At 55.4% G+C, this 19,315-nt stretch overlaps 3 protein-coding genes across 11 annotated transcripts; 1 reads left to right on the forward strand and 2 right to left on the reverse strand.

Moving 5' to 3' along the window:
• Positions 1-338: 338 nt before the first annotated feature.
• BAG6 (BAG cochaperone 6) lies at positions 339-12,153 on the reverse strand. Of its 8 annotated transcripts, none has more exons than XM_081093735.1 (26): positions 11,780-11,820; positions 11,214-11,334; positions 9,981-10,098; positions 9,650-9,846; positions 9,378-9,431; positions 9,145-9,219; positions 7,890-8,122; positions 7,282-7,411; positions 5,930-6,127; positions 5,474-5,723; positions 5,088-5,165; positions 4,869-4,976; positions 4,634-4,746; positions 4,451-4,535; positions 3,978-4,261; positions 3,326-3,617; positions 2,988-3,157; positions 2,726-2,779; positions 2,512-2,614; positions 2,305-2,429; positions 1,992-2,138; positions 1,835-1,894; positions 1,591-1,734; positions 1,408-1,515; positions 802-948; positions 339-519 (listed from the first exon to the last, which is right to left on the reverse strand). In XM_081093735.1, exons 2-26 carry the CDS (start codon positions 11,319-11,321, stop codon positions 424-426), a joined length of 3,477 nt encoding a protein of 1,158 aa, XP_080949861.1. In that variant the 5' UTR covers positions 11,322-11,334; positions 11,780-11,820; the 3' UTR covers positions 339-423. The 8 variants fall into 8 exon arrangements, with proteins under 8 accessions (XP_080949861.1, XP_080949860.1, XP_080949863.1 ...); XM_081093734.1 differs by having other exon boundaries at positions 4,451-4,538; XM_081093737.1 differs by lacking the exons at positions 4,869-4,976; positions 11,780-11,820 and adding an exon at positions 11,927-12,153.
• On the forward strand, positions 11,969-16,112 carry APOM (apolipoprotein M). 2 transcript variants are annotated; one of them, XM_081093745.1, is made up of 7 exons: positions 11,969-12,061; positions 14,210-14,257; positions 14,637-14,791; positions 15,072-15,145; positions 15,239-15,337; positions 15,495-15,593; positions 15,978-16,112. In XM_081093745.1, exons 3-7 carry the CDS (start codon positions 14,739-14,741, stop codon positions 16,001-16,003), a joined length of 351 nt encoding a protein of 116 aa, XP_080949871.1. In that variant the 5' UTR covers positions 11,969-12,061; positions 14,210-14,257; positions 14,637-14,738; the 3' UTR covers positions 16,004-16,112. The 2 variants fall into 2 exon arrangements, with proteins under 2 accessions (XP_080949871.1, XP_080949870.1); XM_081093744.1 differs by lacking the exon at positions 11,969-12,061 and having other exon boundaries at positions 12,805-14,257.
• LOC308521003 (uncharacterized protein C6orf47) lies at positions 16,110-18,404 on the reverse strand. The gene has a single exon (XM_081093743.1). The coding sequence runs from the start codon at positions 17,809-17,811 to the stop codon at positions 16,921-16,923; it is 891 nt and encodes a 296-aa protein (XP_080949869.1). The 5' UTR covers positions 17,812-18,404; the 3' UTR covers positions 16,110-16,920.
• Positions 18,405-19,315: the final 911 nt, after the last annotated feature.

Genomic DNA, 19,315 nt, shown 5'->3' on the forward strand with positions numbered 1-19,315 from the left:
TTGGTTGAGCTGTCTGGCTGCTGCTGCTTGAGAAATGGGTTTTTACTGGACAGTTTCAAAGTCCTAGCACGCACCTGGAATACGTTTCTTCCATCTCATAACTCAGGTATTTACATGCAAAAGTATTTTGCATGAAAAACTGAAAGCAGGCTGTCCAAGACAGGCCTGTACATTTAAGTGTGCTCCGTGAACAGTAAAACGTGGTGTACATCTGCTCACGGCAACATGTTCAAAGCTAAATGGAATAGCGGGTTCCTAGGGGTTATTCCATTTTAAAAGTCAACTTTAGAGATTTAAGGGGCCCAGACTACGTAATGAACACAATTTACAGACAAAAGGGCCAGGAAAATCTGACTTTTATTTCTTAAATACTGTGAAGGAAGAGGGGGGGAAATGGTCCCCTGGTGAGGGAGGGGCAAAGAGCTAGGGATCCTCAGCAAAGGCCCGGTGGGCACTAGGGAAGCGCTGGGGGCTATAGTTGGGGTCTTCCTGCAGTCGCTTCTGTATATCAGCCCGGAGCTAGAAAGAGAACAAGCAGGTTGGAGGGCTTGGCCAAGGCCCTAAGGATCCCAACAAACACGCAAGGCCATCCCTCAAGAGCTAACACTTCCCCACCAGCTAACACTGTCAGTAGCCCAATAAGGATCACTGAGCCTTCCCAGATGCCACTAGGGGAAAAGATCTTAAAAACATCAAGTAGTAGCCACAGACCAGTTCATCTCTGAAGGGACGTGGGGAAGAGGGACCCTAGCCCAACCCCTCCCACTAGACCATCCCTATTCTGCTTCGAGGTGGGGGCACCTGCTGCCTGTAGCTCTCCTGAACCTCTGGTGCCTCCAGGTCCCGGCTCAGGCTCTCAGGGCTCGTCAGGGGCCGAGCTCCGGCTGCCTTAGCCGCCCGGCTCACGGCCTCTGAGAGAAGCAGCTGGGGGCCCTCACCCTGCATCGTCTGGGGGACGGGGTTGGGAGGGAAAAGAGGATCAGCGTCAGATCCAGTGCCACCACCCAGCTCACCCTTTCCACGAGTCAACCAGTATCCACGCCAGGAGCAAGAAGGGAAACAGTCCCATGTGTTTAACAGCCGAAGTGCTGCCTTAATATTGTTTGGCTCTGGCCACAACAGCATTTGAATGTGTTGGACTCGCTCTTCAAAGCTATCTGGTCCATCAGAGGAAACCCACGGTAAGGAAACCAGGCCCTAGTCAGGGATTAGGGAGTTTCGGGTGACAGGGCTGCTGGCAAAAAGACTAATGGGGCAGCCACGACCAAGTCTGAGTCTACAAAGGTTTCCTCGTCAATTAAATGAGGGGGCTAATCTAGAACTCCCTCCTTCCAGCTCAGTTTGTTTGATTCTAAGCATGATGGGAATTTGGATAAAGAGGGATCCTCAGGGAAGAGGCAAACCCACCTTGCGTCTCTTGGCAGGCATACCACTGAGGTAGGCATCGCTCAGGGGAGGCTGGGGTTTCACCTTCCGCTGGCTCTGAATGTCCTGCTGGATAATAGGGACCCACTCCTGGGGAAGAAAAAGATTAGGAAGTCATTGCCACAACTTTCAGCTGCCTCGGCCCACCGATCACCTGACACTTACTGGCGGGACTGCAGCTGCCCAAGGTTCTGTCTCAGCTGAAGCTCCATCCTGTTCCTCTTGAGAGCCCCCTTCAGGGGCAGGAGGAGGGCCTCGGGACATGGCCTCTTCCGCTGTTGTTCCCGGGGCTGGGGAAGCATTCTCCCGCTGCGGGTCAGACAGCAGGAAGAGTCAGAGTTCTCAACCCCCAGACCCCCACCCCCATCCCTCCATTCAGTCATCTGGTCCCTCAACCTCTCTCTCGTACCTGAGGCTCAGGGGAAGTTCTCTCTGATCCCTGAACTTCCATTGGCTCTTCAGAAAGTGGCTGTGAAATTGGACAGAGGAGAAGACAAAAGGCCCTCTTAAGTCTCTCCAGCTCCCTGCAGTCCCCGAATCCCACAGCCCACCATCAGGGCCGTTACCTGTGGGGGATCACCAATCCTGCGGACATATCTGAGGATGGCATCTGGGCCCACAGGCATATGCTCCAGCACTACCTGAAGCCTCAGTCCCATCATAGTGGTCAGCCAGCTCACCAAGGACGGGTTCACCCCACGAGACATGCGACGCTGAGGGGCAGAAAGCAGCCTCAAACACAAAACCCGCAACCAGCTTTTGAAAGGTATCACAGGGTAAAGGATGGCAATTGGGAGAAGAAAAATGAAACTGCAGGATACCGAAGAGAATGGAAATCTGAGGAAACAAAAGGCTGGGGGATCTGGGCGGGGTGCTCACAATTCGGCCATTGATGACAGCAGCTAGCTCCATCTGCTGTCCCCCCAAGCAGTGCAGGTTCAGAGCCAGGCACTCAAACAGGCCCTGGTTACACAACTCCAGCAAACGGGCCCCAAATCCACTGTCTGTGGGCAAGACAAGGAAGGCGTGCTGGCTCTGCAGCCCTGCACACCTCCACACCCTGCTCCCCCGACCAGCTGGCCAGACCTGTGCAGTGCAGAACGTGGGCAGCAATGCTATTGAACTGCTCCTGCAGAAACTCCAGATTCGTCCGGATGATGTCCACACCTGGCTGCACCTGCACCAGGGACTGAGACACAACAGAGAACCAAAAATCAGGAGCCCAAGACACCAGGAGGCAGGAGGACAGAAGCTACCCTACCAGACGCAGGAGAGGAGGGGATGGGGCAGGGCTACTCACAAAACTCTCCCGAACATACTCTTCTAGCCCAGTGATCAATGTGTGAGTTGCCATCTACGGGGGGGAAGGGGGGGACACACAGCACAGATTAGATTCAAGTCCCAGTCCTCAAGACGCTTCCTCCTCCACCCCCACGACCAGGACTGCTTGGGCTGGGACAGTCACAGTGTAGGTGACAGATACACTGAGTCAGGGATTAGGTACTGAAGGTGAGGAGGAGGAGGCGGAGGAGGAGAGCTCTGGGACCCAGGCCTTCATTTACCCGGATGTTACCAGGTGTGGGCTCCTGGCCACCCAGGTAGTGCTGGTGAAAGAAGGATCGCAGCTGGGGCTGGAGCCGCTGCAGTGGCTGGAAATGCCCATGGAGAAGCATCACCACATCCACCATGGAGAAGTTCTGGCACAAGAGAGAGAGCAGGGCCCCAAAGAACCCTGTGGACAGGGGCAGAAGTTAGCAATGTCTTTATCACCAACCTACCCACCCATCCCAGCCCATCACCCTCATCCCACCTTAGCAATACCGCTAATGACAGGTCATCTACCTTCCCCTGGCTGCCCTTTCCTGGAGAAGGCCAAGGCACCCGCCCCGCCCATGCTCACCAAGAGCGCCGTCTGCCCCAGGCTCAAAGATGTTGCTGGACCCACTGAGGCGCTGTATGAAAGCGGCGATACTTTCACTGCTGCCGGCCCGAGCTCCTAGGGAGCCCAGCAGGGAGCTCAGCACTCCCTGCACCACCGAGGTAAAAAATTCCGGGGACAGGCTTTCAGGACCCAGGCCTCCAGGACTCCCTGCACCACCAGAAGGGGACCCTGGTGGGGGCATGGTCTGCTGCTCCGTGGCCAGAGGTGGAGGTGGGGGGGGTGGAGGGGGTGGAGGGGCCGTCTGTGTTGCCTGACAACAAAGAAGACATAAAGAACAGAAGATGAGGTGAGAATGGGTACAAGGACATAAAATGGCATCAGGAGGGTACGAACCAGAGAGGTTTGGAAAATGGGGGGCTCTACTCTGGTCTCGACTCCTTACAGCAGAACATGCATGGGCAGTACTGAGCAGCAGCAGGAGGCCAAGCAGCACCTCTCCCCCGAATGAGTGAGGTCAGAAAGCAGTGACACGAACGCTACAAGCCCATTTTCCTCATCTCCAAAATGGAGGACTTGGCGTTAGTGGATCCCCAGGGTTCCTTCCCAGTGGTGACATAATGGCAACAAGACACCAGTGCCTGGCTGGGCAAAGAGCAAGCCAGCCACTCACCTGCAAGAAGTCAGTCATGCCCTGGAGAAAGGCAGGGACACCAGGCATCGCCACAGTGATGGTGGGAGAAGCCATGCCAGGCCCTCCAGCACCTGGCCCTGCAGGCCCCAGCAGGTTCCCCAGGAGCTGAGAGAACTGCACATCTGTGGTGGAGGGTTGAGGGGGTGGAGGCTGGGTGGGGCCCCCTGGGGCAGGGCCAGCTGTGGTGGCCGTGTTCGTGGTGCCAGCACTGGCTGACGCAGTGGCAGGGGCTGGAGGTGGAGCCATTCCTGGGGTCCCCTGAGCTGTAGGGACCAAAAGCAGCAAGGTGAGATCTAAACAGAAACAAGGCCCACAGCACCTCCACTCCAGTCCTCTAGCAGGAAGGTAGGAACAAGCAACCCCGGCAAGAACTGGGAAATACCAGTGAGGAGGTCAGGGAGGGAGGGTCACCACGGAAATCTCTGAAATTTGAGGGAAGAACGAGGACTCACCCACAAGGACAGGCTGCATAAGAAGCTGCCCTACAAGGCCGCTCACCATCTGGGCCAAAGAGGCGTTGGTACCCAGACCAGCACCCTGCTGAGAGAGAGGGGCTTTTGGCCCTGCCCTTTCCGTGCCCCACCACAGGGCTTCCTCCCCAGGGACCCCTAACCAAACTCTCCCACCCTACTCACCAGAGTCCCCGAGACTGGGGGCCCCCCAGGATGGGAAGGCCGAGCCTGTGGAGGTGTGGGCCGGGCAATCACCACCCGTGTCGGGGCTGCCGGGAAACCTGGCCCCTGCTGTCCTGTGCGTGGCACAGGGGAGAGACCAAAGAGGGCTGAGGGCCGGGCCCATGCTCGCCAGCCAACAACACCCGCCACCATGGACCATGGCCCTCCTCCCAGGCCTCCCTTTCCAGGTCATTACCTGTGGCCGCGGAGGCAACAGCTGCCACCATGGCCTGATGAGTGATCTGGTGGGCGACGGCGTGCATGAACTCAGGGGGCAGGGAGGGCAGCTGGATGAGGGTGGAGCCTGGGGGGCGGGTCTGATGTAACCTTGAACCTGGACCCCTTCAGCCCACCCAATTGGCCCTACCCCTTTCTCTACCCAGAGCTCAGCCTGCTCTGATGCCCTCACTCTTACCCAAGGTCTGTCCATGACCAGGGGGTCCCAGGGGGCCAGTGGGAGCACTCGGAACTCCACCAGGTTGTGTGCCAGAATCTGGGAAGGGAGACAGATAGAGTGGTCCTGAGACAAGTGGGGCCAAGGCCTGACTGTATCCTCCTGAGATGGGAGTCCTTCAGGCCCCCATTCCCTACCTAGAATACCTGCCTGCCTTTCCCACCATCTAGACAGGGAGGAGGTGCTCTCTTCTCCATGTAAACAAATTTCCAAGGACAAGCAGTCCCTGCTCCCCCCTACCCTCGCCACACATACACACACACACCTGTTCTGACCCCTCTGCTACCACCAGCAGCCCTGGCCTCCCCCTTCCTCACCCTCACACCCTCGCACCAACCCTAATTCACCTTGGATGTTCATGTGCATCATGACCACGGGTTCCACGCTCTGGTGGGAAATCCGGATGACCCTCGGGTGGCTGGCGGTTGGGGGAGGAGCCGGCCCTGGGGGAGGCGCCCCCTCAGTTGACTCGACAGTGGCAGAAGAGGGAGCCAGGGGTGAGGCCTGCCCTGGACCAGGGGGAGATGCCTCCGCACTGGGAGTCGGGGGGGGCCGAGTCCCATTCCCCGTCATGGTCACAGTGGTCCCCACGTTGATCTGGAGCAGACAAGTGGGACAGAAGTGAGAAAAATACACGAGGGTAACCCAGAGCACCACCCGACGTATTTCTGAAATCTCCCTTATCACTCGTCATCTGTTTCCAAGCCTCCTCTCCTCCTACCCTCCCTCAAGTCCAGTAGCTACCCTGGGTCATTCCACCAACAGCCCTCCATTCTCCCTCGGGCCCGGCGGGCCCGGCCCACCTGGATGGGGATGGCCGCCTGCTGGAGCACCATGGGCGTGGTGTAGTGAGACATAGGCCGGACCACATGCAGGTGTCGAGGGGGTGCACAGGCCAGATTGCAGCGCAGGTCAGACAGGGCCACAAAGGTGTTGCCCAGCAGCCGCAGGCTCTCCCCCACCAGGTTGATTAAGCGCTGGTCTTCCTCCCGGCCTTCTTGCTGTAGCCCCGGCCAAAGGCAAGGGGGAAAAGAAAAACACAAAAGGGAGAAAACATCAGGCTGGAATCCACCTTACTAACCAAAGCAACACCTGAGAATATCACACCCTCTAAACCAGCGGTTCTCAACCTGTGGGTCGCGACCCCTTTGGCGGTCGAAAGACCCTTTCACAGCGGTCGCCTAAGACCATCCTGCATATCAAATATCTACATGACGATTCATAACAGTAGCAACATTACAGTTATGAAGCAGCAATGCAAATAATTTTATGATTGGGTCACAACATGAGGAACTGTATTTAAAGGGCCAGAAGGTTGAGAACCACTGCTAAACCTTTAGGTGTAGCCTTAGAAGCTTCTGCAGATACCAAATCTTTGCAGAATTCTATTGTATACACAGCTTCCTATTAAAACAGACCTTACAGTGAATCAAGGTCATCATCTACTAATCTCCCTTACTTTACAAACTTGCTAACCCTAGCCAGTTTGGCTCAGTGGACAGAGCATCAGCCTGTGAACCAAAGGGTCCTGGGTTCGATTCTGGTCAAGGGCACATACCTTGGTTGCAGGCTCCTCCCCTGCCTGGGCCCTGGTCGGGGCTTGTGCAGGAGGCAACCAATTGATGTGTTTCTCTCACATCGATGTTTCTCGGTCTTTCCCTCTCTCTTCCACTCTCTAAAAATCAAAAGAAATATATCCTCGGGCCCTGGCCAGTTTGGCTCAGTGGATGGAGCATCGGCCTTCGGACAGAAGCATCCCGGGTTTGATTCTGGTCAAGGGCACATGCCTGGGTTTCAGGCTCGATCCCCAGTGGTGTGCGGGAGGAAGCTGAACGGTGGTTCTCTCTCATCATTGATGTTTCTGTCTCTCTCTCCCTCTCCCTTCCTCTCTGAAATCAATAAAAATATATTTAAAAAAAGAAAAAGAAAAATATCCTCAGGTGAGCATTAAAAACAAATAAATAATAAAACAACTCAGGGGACAGAGAGAGTGGGTCCTGCAAAGATGATCACCTATCCTGAAAGGGAGGGGAAGATCACTTCCAAATCTAGGGAGAAATCTTCATCTTACAGATGATGTCTTTGTGGGGAGAGGGAGATGTGTGTCAGCCGGCTCCCCCTGGGGAGAGCGGGGGGGGGGCGGGGGGCGGCTCACATTGTTGTTGTAGTCCGTGCTGGCAGCAGCACCCAGAACCTCATAGTAGCGCTGCAGGAAGGGATGAAGGCGGCTCTCAAGTCGCTGGAGCTCCTGCAGCACCTCGATGTACTCCGCAGGGGAAGGATGGCTGTGGGCAACCCCAAGGGGCAGTGAGCCAAGGCTTTCCTGTTCCCCCTCACGGCTGACAGGGACCACACTGCTGTCTCTCCTGGCCTCCCAGAACCCTGGCCCAATCCCTCCCTGGCCTAGCAGAGCCTGTTCTTTACCCCCGCCCATGGGAAGATGGGGAGGAAGATAAACTGCCTCCGCCCTCCCCACTGCACAGCCTGCACCCACAGTGGCAAGATGCTGACTCTAATAAAAGATGGGGCCCCTGTGCACACAGGGGAGAGAATCGTGATCAGGAAGCAGCACTTGGTTTTCCTTGCCCCGGGGAGAACCGTGCAGGTCAGCTGCCCAGTCCTACTCGACTCCAGAGCCCCTCCTCGACCACAACCACCTCCACACGGACCTCCAAGAAATCCTCCCTTCCCCATCACACTCTCCTGTGCCTCATCCTCCACTCAGGACCCCAACCCGCTCCCAAAGTGCCCTCCATCTCTCACTTGGGTGCACTGGTCTCTGGGACAGGTGCTGGGCCCGCTGGGGCTGGGCCAGGAGTCAGCTCCGGGCTCTGGGCTGGGGCACGCTCCTCCACTTCTGCCTCCATGGGCTCCCGGGAAGGCGCTTCGCTTTCACCCGGATCTGATGGCTGAGAGCTCAAGGCTCCTGGTTCCGGGGCCACAGTCGGTGTCTGTGCAGGCGGCTGACTGGGCTGTGCTTGGGGCCCCCCTCGACACTGAAAGTGGGGGAGGGTCAGGGTACCAAAGGCAGGATGAGCCTGCTGCAGAGGACTGCTAGATCAAAGGAGCCTGAGTGGACAAAGTGCTCTGGAGGCAAGGCTTTGCACCTGTATGTCGATTCCCTAGCAATCATTCTAAGACTTAGACAAGTCAGAGGCCTAATACCTGAAATTCTTGCAAATGAATTACCAACAAAAAGAAGGGATTATGGTTTGCTAACCTCCACAAGGAGAAAAGAAAAAGCCACAGGCTGCAGACACAGCACAAACTAATGAAATTTGGATATTTCAGTATCAAATATCATAATTAAGAAATTAAAGGTCCTCCCTTGGCCAGTGTGGCTCAGTTGGTTGAGCATCGACCCACACACCCAGAGGTCCCCGGTTAATTCCCGGGTTGCGGGCTCAATCCCCAGTAGGGGGCATGCAGGAGGCAGCCGACTGATGGTCCTCTCTCATTGATAGTTTTCTCCCACCGTCTCTCTAAAGTCAACAAAAACATGGTTTAAAAAAGAAAGTAATTAAAGGCCCTGGCCGGATAGTTCAGTTGGTTAGAGAAACCTCCCAATACATCAAGGCTGCGGGCTCGATCCCCAGTCAGGGTACATATAAGAATCAACCAACAAATGTATAAATAAGTGGACCAACAAAATGTTTTTCTCTCTCTCTCCCCTTTCCTCTCTCTAAAGTCAATAAATAAAAGTTTTAAAAAATTATAAAATATGAAATCCTTTTTTAATTGGGAAAAAAAATGCCAGGAGAGTTATCTGACAAGTATAAAACAAACTTCCCAGACACCAGTCACCGAGAGGATTGGCAGGAACAAGATAGCCTCACATAGATACTTTTTTCTGCCCAAAGAAAGAAGACTGCAGAGAAGAGACCAGATTAGAAAGGAAGCGGCCAAAAAAAAGAAAAGGAAAAAAACAAAAAAATGAAAGAAACCAGCCAGTCATGCTTTCACTCCAGGGCTGAGACAAGGGGTAGTGAGGACGGGGAGAGAGTGACAGACCACTTACCTCCATCCGGGATAGTAAGGTCTGTATATCCCTGATCATGTGTTGAGCCATCACCAGTCGTACCCGGGGTTCACTCTATGACAAGAGGGAGAGTTAGGGCAAGTCCGCAATACAGCCACGAGCTCCAGAGCCCACTGAACCAGGTCCCAGCATCTCCTCAGCCAAGTCCAATCCCACCTCATGGCCTCCTTCTCCCAGATCCCCTTCCCTGACCCTCCCAGGCCCCGTACTACCTGCACTGGGGCCTGCTCCATGTTGATGTGAACATCCACAGCAGAGCCGTCACTCTGGGGAAAGGGTAAGGGAAGTTGCTCTGGGAGAAGCCAAATGTTAAGGCTCCCACATTTCCAATTCGTTCTCTGGAGACACATCCCTTTTCTCACATCTGAGGCCACTCGTAGACCACAGGGCCCTCCAAACCCAATCTAAATACTGAGCTCTTGGCTGGACCACAACCAACACTATCCTTCACCACAAAAACCACCCAGGTGGAACACAAGCTTACAGGAAGATTGAAGGTTCCAACCATGACATAGCTGTTGGCATTCCGGTCATGAACAGAGGCCCCAGGCCCCCGAGTACTAAGTGGGGGTCCCCCACCATGGGTGGCTGAGGCAGACCCTGTCCCAGAAGATGCCCCAGAAGGGAGCTGAGTCTGAGGAGGTGCACGTTCTACCAGGTGGATAACCTTGCCCCCAACATCTGCAAAAAAGAAAGAAAGAAAGAAAGAAAAACTATATATATATATATATATATATCTCAGGTAAACCCATGGCTTCAGCTCACCCCTCTTCACAGCTGCCTCAAACTCCGAACTGCCTCCCCCACCCCCTTACTGTATTCCTGGAGCTTCTTATCATCCTGCAGAACTCGTCCCTGATAGATGAGCCGTTGTTTCTCAGAGGGGATGCTGACAGAGGCAGCAATGTGCTCCTTAAATTCCTTTACATTCATCTGCACAGAAGGGACAAACAGGTGTCAGGGAATGGAGGAAGAGGAAGCACAGAGGAGGGACAACTGACTTGCAGGGGTGAGGGGTAAAAACCACCTCATTATAAAATCACTGCCCGTTTCTCCGGATTGGGAGGTAATGATGTGCAAAGCCCCAAACTAAGGCAACCCCCTGTCAAAACACTGACAGTAAACGGTCTTCTGGGCCTAGGAGAAACGACATGGCGGAGGAACAGAAAAGCCAACTGATAACCTGTTCACTCCTCTGCCTGGCTCACAGGGGAATGTGTGTCTAAAGATACGGCTCCCCAAACACAAAATGATACAACTCTAGGCTCAAAGATAAAAGCGAAGATGAAGAAGAAGGGGTGGACAATCAGGCTGAGGAAGGAAGACTCAACCAAGAAGGAGAGAAGGGAGCAAAAAGACGACTTTCTCCTAACCAAACACCTTCCTCTTGGGAAGATTCAGGTGTTGACACACATCTAATCACAAAAGCCTATACGGTTTTCTGAAACACATATATTGTCACACATATATTTTAAAAACCATGGGCCAACCCCTCACAATTTTGTCTCCCAGTATTACAGGCGCAATGACATTGACAGTTGTGCCAACGCTGTTAAACTCAAACGATTAAAATTACACCACACAGACCAGTAACTCCACTCAACACTCTATGAGGCCTCGACCTGCATTATGGGCTCTGACTTCTCACCTTTAAAAACTCAGTACAGACCTAACCAATTTCTGTTTTCAAGACACACTTGCGTCTGGAGTCTGTGTGTTCTATTCCCTTCCCACAGGCCGGAGCCACGGCCATCCCTCTGAGCTGCAGTTCACTGGTGAGGATGGCATTCAGCCTCCTCCTCCCTCCACACTTCCCTCTGCGCTGAGTTTTACTGAGGGGGAGGAAGGCAGAGCAAAACCTAGCTTGTTCAATAGAAACCATAGCTTCTTCCTCAACAAGACACATCAAAAAATGTTCTGTCTAGAATATGAACAAAGAAAGCAATGGAAGAGAAGTTGAGGACCGGAAAATCAGGCTGTTCTCTCAGGTTAAAGGGCCTACAAGAGGAAAAGTGAATGGATGTCTTCCAGAAGTACTGGGGTCTCACCTGGGACCCCACAATGAAGGTCCGGGTCTGAGAGTCCAGGGTCTTCACCAGCACCTCCAGGCTGTCAGGCTCCTCCATGGTGGTACTGGTACTGTTACTGGGCTCCATGGCCTACAGCTCTCTACGGAAGAACAGAGGGAGAGAGGCCCGCTGTCGCCCAGAGCGGATTTTATATACCCAGAAGCCTCCCGGCCCGAGTCTCCGCCCCCGTGCCTACATTTCTCCCACACGAGCACACACTCACACCCACCCCATCCCCCTTCTGATTCCGGGGCAGAGGGAAAGAAATGCAAAGGGTAGGAGACGACGCCGAAGGAAGCTGGAGGACGGGAGGTGGGAGGGGCCCCACGATGCCAATCCCAAGAGTGGGCCACTCTGGCTAGGGAGCAGGGAAGCAGGATTCCAGGGTCATCACCGGTTGCGAAGGGCCCAGAAAAGCTGGGACAACGCGAGAAAGAGGGGGGGAGGGTCGCATTACACTCTGCGAAGAAAGTGGTTTCGCGCAGGCGCGCCACGCCCACGGAGCCCGCCTAACTCACGACAGACCCAAAATGACGGACACTCACGGGGGGCCAGACCGGTTAGCTGACTGCCCCCCTCTTCCGCCTTCTTCCGGAGTTCCAGCAGAGCGTCGCAACCAACACACATCAAATACACACACCACCCTGCGGACCCACCCCCGACTTCCCCACGGTGCCGTCACTTCCGGTCACCTCCAACCTGCCACCGACGGCCACTTCCGTTTCCCCGATAATATTTGGAGATCGCGAGGCGGAACTTCCGGCTCCCCTCAGGTCCCCAAGCTTCACTTTCGTGGGGCACGACAAGAAAGTCCACAGCCCCAAACAGTGAGTTCCTGAGGGCGAGACGGGCCGGGGCCGGCCTAGATGGGAGGGAGCCGAGCACCCCGAGGAGCCGCCGCCGTCGCCCGGGGGACCGTACTGCGTCTGCGTGCGTCGCATTACGCATGCGTACACACAGGCACCGCCCCACCCTCGCTGGCGCCGTTCCTTTCTTCCGTGCGCGCGCTGGAGCCAGAGGAGATTGAGGTGGCCACTGTAAATGCCTGGAAACGAATTTCCAGATGAGACTTTATGACTGCCTCGAGAAGCTCTGCACGGTGATATAGGTGTTGGAGTTTGGGGACTAGAGATTGTGCCTCGTTAATCTGTGTTAAGGTCTTGGCCGGCAGAGACTTTGAGGCGGCACTGTCCTGGCCACCTAAAATCCCGTCCCCATCCTCGCCCTCGCCCTCGCCGCGCCACTCCTGCGGCGGCTCCGGAAGTCACCCTGTGCTGGGCGGTTGGGGCTGGCTCGCGAGCTGTCTTTCGTCCGGTCGTGTCATTGGGCCTAATTTCGGTTCCGCCCGGTGGGCGTTTTGCGGAGTGCGGGTGCCGTGTTTCTCACCGGCGGTGCACGGCCGAGGGAACACGCTGTTTTTCAGAAGCGAAGCGTTTACTACCTCTCAGGACTTTTGTCCCCCCAAAACGGCACCTCCGAGGTTGGGAGTTGAGAGCAAACGAAGTCCGACCGGACCGAAACACCAGATATTCGCCGTGGGGACTTGAAGGGGCCGCCACAGGGTTTCTGCAGGCCGAGGTCCGGGGTGACTGCCCCGCCGCCTTCGCCCCGGCCCGGCCCTTCTGCGGTTCTTGGTTTATACCCGGGTCCCACTACTGTTCAGTCCAGGGTTCCACGTACAGTTACGTTTATAAGTCATTCAACAGGAGGTGGTTATTACATCCCCTTATGCAGTGAGTACAGCTAGGGAACTGGCAGATGCAGGCCTACCGGACTCCCTGGGTCAAGCACTGCTTTACTGCCCCAGTACATTTTTTAGTTTTTTTAAATAAAAAATGTCAAACATTACCCCAAAAGAAAATAGCATACTGAGCCTTCAGATGCCCCGAATCTCAAGCCTCACCTCTCAGGACAAACCTTTTTTTTTTTTTTTTTTTGGCAGTCTATAAATTATAATTAAGAAAGTCCCACATTTCTTTGCATTAACTGCTCAACCCTTTTGATACTATTATTTGGGACTGTATTACCCACCAGAAACTAATAACCACTTTACAAGCATTACTTCAGCAAATATTTACTTTGGACTTGCCAGGTATAGGTTTTTGCAAAGGGCTTTATATGCATTATCTCTTAATCCCCTAAGATTTATGATATGCTCATTTTAAAGATGAAAAAGCAGTCATAGAGATTAATAGAGTTGGGGCTTGAACCCACTCTGCCCAGCACCGTGTCTGTCTGTCCCCCTTAACCACTAGCTTATGTAGTTTCTTATAGTAATAAACATGGAATGAACTGTGTCAGTGAGCTTTTCTGGATGGTGTACATATTATTTCCCCAATTATAAACCAGAGAAAAAGCCACCCATCAGGCATGCCCCAGAACCTGGTTCATACCTGTCCGAAAGCACTTATCAGGTTGTATTACAATGATTTGTTTACACAGCTAGTTCTCCTTAGACTGACTTCTTCAAGGCCAGAGACTATGCCTTATTCATTTTATGTCCCCAGGGCTTAGCCAATTCCTGGCAAACAGCTGAGACTTAATAAAAAGTTTGCTAAGTGAATGAATGAATCCACCTCTCCAATGCTGCACAACACAGCAGATACCCAGCTCAGATAAAGACCACCGTCTCTGCCTGCAGGGCTCAGCTCTTCTGATAATTCCCAAAAGACCCTGGACATGCCAGGGTGTGTTGTAGAGTGGCTGCATCCAGCAGAGGGGGAGGAAGGGGCAAACACTAAGTAATCGATGTTTGGAAAACAAGGTTGAAGTTACTCATTAGCAGGTAAAGGGTCAAGGGTCAAGGCAAAGGGGCTGGAAGCAGAGTGGACTGACCAGCCAGTGGGGAAGAGAATAGTTAAGGCACCGGCTACTCCACGAGGAACATACCAGCTCCCTGTTGCCTGAAGATGTTCCACCAAATTTGGGCAGCTCTGCTTTACCTCTATGGCATTCTCCTTAACTCCATCTACCAGTGCCCTGAGCCGAGTCACCTGACAACTCAGGACGTGGACGGGAAAAAGGTATGGACTGAGGATGGGGGGAAACTTACAGTGGGGGCTCTGAGGGACTTGAGTGGGTGGCCTAGAGTGACCAGAAGCTACATTGTGAAAGGAAGGGAGGAAGAGGGTATGAATACTGTGAGGATAAAAACAAGGAGAAGTAAAAATATATTAGCACTTCGGCCATCAATGTGGAGACATGGTAGCATTTGGGGTTGGAGGGGCACTCGGGTTACTGAGGGCAGGAAAAGAGGAAAAGTCATCTGATGACTCCCTGTCGTGGATCCAAGTCTAGTTGGAAAAGGGCAGCCGGTGCCTCCACACGAAGTCTTGCTGTCCTGGCAGGCTGGACGGGCCTGCAGTGGGACACACCCTCTCTTGCTCCCCTTGTTCTCTCCAGTTTCCAGAGCCCCACCTGGGCCAGTGGCATTTTATTGCAGGGGCAGCTCCCACCAAGGAGGAGTTGGCAACTTTTGACCCTGTGGACAACATTGTCTTCAACATGGCTGCGGGCTCTGCCCCCACGCAGCTCCAGCTTCGTGCTACCATTCGCACGTAAGTGGTGAGGAGGCAGAGGTACCAACAGGTACAGTCTCTGCCCAAAGTGTGAGCACCGACCCACAAAGAGCGGGGCTCACTGGCATATCCTGTTCTTGGCCCACTGAGTGCGACGGTTCTGTTAGTTTTCATCTGGAGAGCGATGGGCCTAACCCTTGGTAGCTTGAAACCCAAGCTGACCCAGGCTTCAGAAGGAATAAAAGGGAATAAATGAAGGTTGGTACTGTGTGGCTGGGTGTCATTCAATCTTTCTTTCTCGCCACCACCACCTCTGCAGGAAAACTGGGTCCTGTGTGCCCCGGGAATGGATCTACCACCTGACTGAAGGGAGCACAGATCTCAGAACTGAAGGTTGGTTCTCTCCAGCCCTCCCTCTCTCCAAATCCCCTGGCTGGCTTGTTCTGCATCTGTGTCCTCACACTTCCCCCCAACCCATCCTGACAGGGCGCCCCGACATGAAGACCGAGCTCTTCTCCAGCTCATGCCCAGGTGGAATCCTGCTGAAGGAGACGGGCCAGGGCTACCAGCGCTTCCTGCTCTACAGTGAGTGCGGTGGTGAGGCGGGAGGGGCAGGATGGGAGAGCCCCTCACTCTGGACCCTGGGATATCGTCCCAGGAGGGGCTGGGTGCTTCCAGGTCCTCCCCAGGGGTCTTGCTAAGTAGAGGTGCTGATGGGCCTGGCCCTGCTGTGCCCTTTCAGACCGCTCACCATACCCTCCTGAGAAGTGTGTGGAGGAATTCCAGTCCCTGACCTCCTGCCTGGACTCCAAGGCCTTCTTACTGACTCCCAGGAAACAAGGTAAGGGGACAAAGTCCCACAGAAGAGAACTAGGACTCACCAAGTCTGCTGCAGGTGCCGGAGGAAAGGGACTCAAGTGATGTCACCAGAGGGCAGGACCAAAGGCTGATACTATCAGAGTGGCTGTGTTCATATCCTCCATTTGTGTTATAGGTTGTGATGGCACCAGAGGAAGCCTGGTAGGCTGTGGGCTACTCAAGAGAGGTTCTGAGTTTGCAGTAAATGCAGGGGGGAGAGTCAGACAGAGGGAAATAGGCCGCAGAGGCCCCTTTGATAGGGGAGGAATGAGGGAATGCATTCTCCCCCACCCATTACCAGCAAGCTTGCATCTCTTCCTGGATTTCCTTCCTTCCCATCCTCTTCTTTTCTCCCTCCTCCCACCAGAGGCCTGCAAGCAGTCCAGTGACTGACCTGTGGCTACATCTGTGCCCCCAGATGTATTTGGTGGGACTGAGATTGTGGTGAAGAGAAGCCGGAGGTGCCTTCTAAGGAGTAATAAAGACGATTTTTCAATCCTCATCACATGTTGGGGTTTTTCTCCAGACATCAATCCCACTCCCATTTCAAAACGCCCCCTGAACTTCCTACCACCGGAACCCCTAGCTGGGCGGCATCAGGAAGGACACTGCATGGCAGTTCACTCATTTTAGTGGTATATTTAGGATTTGCTGTGACAGTGATTTATTGCTGAGTGAGCAACCCCTAATCCCTGCAAGGGCCGCCTGCCCCACCCCTCCGGCCAGTACCACCTACACCATCCCCACTCCCTCTGACTCCCAGAAACACCCACTTCATCCCTTCAGGCTCCCTGTTGCCTGTGCGCCCCATCCAGTCCCCAAATCCACCCACCTAGCAGCCCCATTCTACCTTAGATGTCCCAAGGTCCAAGGGACCCCTTGGGTCTCCCAACCACCCTCTTACCCCAGCCAGAGTTCTGTCTGTCCCTGGGGAGTCTTGAAAGGTAGAGAGGACCATTTAGTCTTTATTCTCCACCACAACATTTAAAAAAAAAAAAAAATTTTGGCTTTTAAAACGTGAAGATGAGGAAAAAAACTTGAAGGTAGGAGAAATATAAAATCAAAAAGTAACAACAGCTGGTGAATTCAAGGGCTATGCCCCCACTGTCCATAAACCCAGACACCCTGAACAGCTGTTCTCTCCCTGGGTGGGTGGGTACCCTCATGCTCTGGGGTTTCTTCCCCATCCCTGAGGTCCCTGTGCTTACAATCTGGGTCATCCCCCCTACTCTCCTAAAGGCCACACTGTCTTCACCCTTGCTCCCACCCCACGGAGGGGGAGGGGGGGCCTGGTCATACCCACTCTGAGGTCACAGCCCCTTTCCTGGGTCTCCCCTCTGCTCCTCCCCCTCCCTCCCCAACTTACTACCCTCCAAGTCAGTGGCCTCCTCATCCCCACTTGGCTCCCGGAGGCTGACAGCCAGCACCAGAGCCTGTAGGAGACCGAAGAGGCAGGCGAAGTGCAGGGGGTGAGCAGTAAGTAGGCTCAGCACGGCATGGAGCCCGTGCAGGGCAGCCAGGAAGGACAGCAGCCCATGCAGCCAGAGGCCCAGAGGCCCGCTCAGGCCCAGCATGTCCAGGGCTGCCCGCAGGGGCCGTGAACACAGTCCCAGCAGGGCCGAGGCCAGCAGCTCCAGCAAGTGCAGCGTCAGGTTGGTGGAGATCTGCAGACACTCCTCTGGGCCCCCCAGGTACTGCGAGGGAGCCCCTGCTCCCCCACCTGGGTCCCCCCGCAGCCAGCCCAGCAGCTTCTGACGGCGGCCAGGCTTCTCCACCGGCGCTTCAGGCCCAGGGGGGCTCAGTCCCCCTTCAGGAGGCACTTCAGATCTCCTGGTGCCACCTGAGTCCACAGGGTCCCATCCCAGATGGGGAATGGCCTCTGCTGCCTCCAGTCTCCCAGACTCTTGAATGCCAGCACCAGTCTTGTCCCCCTTGTGGGAATCCATCCTTTTGCTCCCCAGTTGCTCAACTTGGGGCTCCCTGCTTGGTGGGGGAGCAGTCCCAGAACGACTCCGGGCCCCTGAGTCCTTCCTCTGGGAAGGCCCCACATCGCCCATGGTTTCTGGGGCGCTGTCCCAGTCGCTCCCTGAGTTTTCCGAGGAGCTATCCAGCCGTCTGGGTTCTGGGGTGCGCGGGTCAGGCCTGGGTTTCCGGCGGCTCCAAGGGCCAGGTAGCCAGCCACCCAGCCGTCGCAGGAACATGGTTGGAATGTGCAATGAACCCCAAATCCTGAGGCCGCGTCCTGGCACTGTTGAGGCTCAGCAGCACAGGGATCTGCTGGGTGAGTGCGTTCACCGCCCCACACAGATTTCCAAGTCTCGGGATCCGACCAGGCCTCCGTCACCGACAGCGTCCTCCCTGTTTCCGGGTTTCTTCCCAGCAAATAGCACACCCAGTCTCACTCACCGAGGCCACCCAAGGTGCCCCCAAAGCTGGAGAGGCGGCGCTCCATCCAAGAGGGAAGGAAGTGCTCCGATGTAGGGTCCTAACCTGCCGACTTGGGGAGCTCAGCGCTGGGAAGTCCCCTGTGGGAGGGTGGGGCAGGTGTCGGCGAGCCTCGCCAGCAGGTTCATCCCCCGGATTCCAGGGCTGTGAGTCCCCCCGGCGGCGGGCGGGCCCCAAGCGCGCAGCTGAGACGCGGCCTCGGGAAGGTCAGGCCACGACGTCCTCGGAGACCGCAGTCGCGAGCCCACGAGCGGGCCTGTCGGGGACCCAGGCGTCCGGGCGCTGTGGCGGCGGCCCCTCCCGGGCACAGCGTTCGGGCCGCGGCCTCCCGGAGGCGCCCGGAGCCGCCGAGCCGGAAGCAGCTGCAAGGGCGCCGGAGGGCCGGGCGGGGCGGAGCCGCCACTCGCGGGGAGGACCCTGCGGATGGCCCGCCCCCCGCGACGTCGGTGCGCAGCCGCGGGCGTCCCCGCCGTCAGGACCCGTGTCCTAGCCCCGGCCCCGTTTTCGTCGCCCGGAGGCCCCGGCGCCCGCGCTCCCCAGAACGCGCCTGCCCTTTAGCCCCCCGCCTTGGGTTCTCCCCCCACAGCTCGTGTTTGTGTCCGTGACTTCAGAGCCATGAGGCGTCCTGGGACTTCAGTCGTTCCGTCCCTCCCAGCGGATCTCACCGCCGGGCACCTGGTACCCGCAGCACAAGGCAAAGGGGAGGATGGGGAGACAAGTGTAGACGAACAGCATACGCTTCCGCCTTCCTATTAGGATGTTCCAGGTAGTGAAACACCTGGCTTCAAGTTGAGATTTGAGAGGCCAGAGTACTGGTGCCAGTCAGCGAACAGAGTACAGGCTGCATCATCTGAGGGCTTCCCACCACACTGGCCTCTTCCTACAAGCACCTACCCACTCTCATCACCCTATTGGGGTGCTCTAGAAAAGGGCCAGGGCTGGCAGGGAGGTGACCCTATGATGCCACCTGGAGGGGCTGCCCTTTCTGGCTCAGGTGAGACTTGCATGTGGCCCCCAGACTCTGTGGCTTCTCCATAACAGCTTCCAGAAAAGTGAATAAAACACAGCAGTGGTGCTCATGGTTGAGCATCCCCCATACACCAGATCACTGGTTTGATTCCCAGCCAGGGCACATGCTCTGATTGCAGGCTCGATCCCCCGTAGGGGGCATCAGGAGCCAGCCAATGTTTCTCTCCTCGCTGTTTTTCTATCTCCCCCGCTCTACCTTCCTCTCTTTGAAATCAATAAATACATATTTTT

Source organism: Myotis nattereri (genome assembly GCF_964212035.1).
Source record: "Myotis nattereri genome assembly, chromosome: 6".
NCBI classification, from domain to species: domain Eukaryota; kingdom Metazoa; phylum Chordata; class Mammalia; order Chiroptera; family Vespertilionidae; genus Myotis; species Myotis nattereri.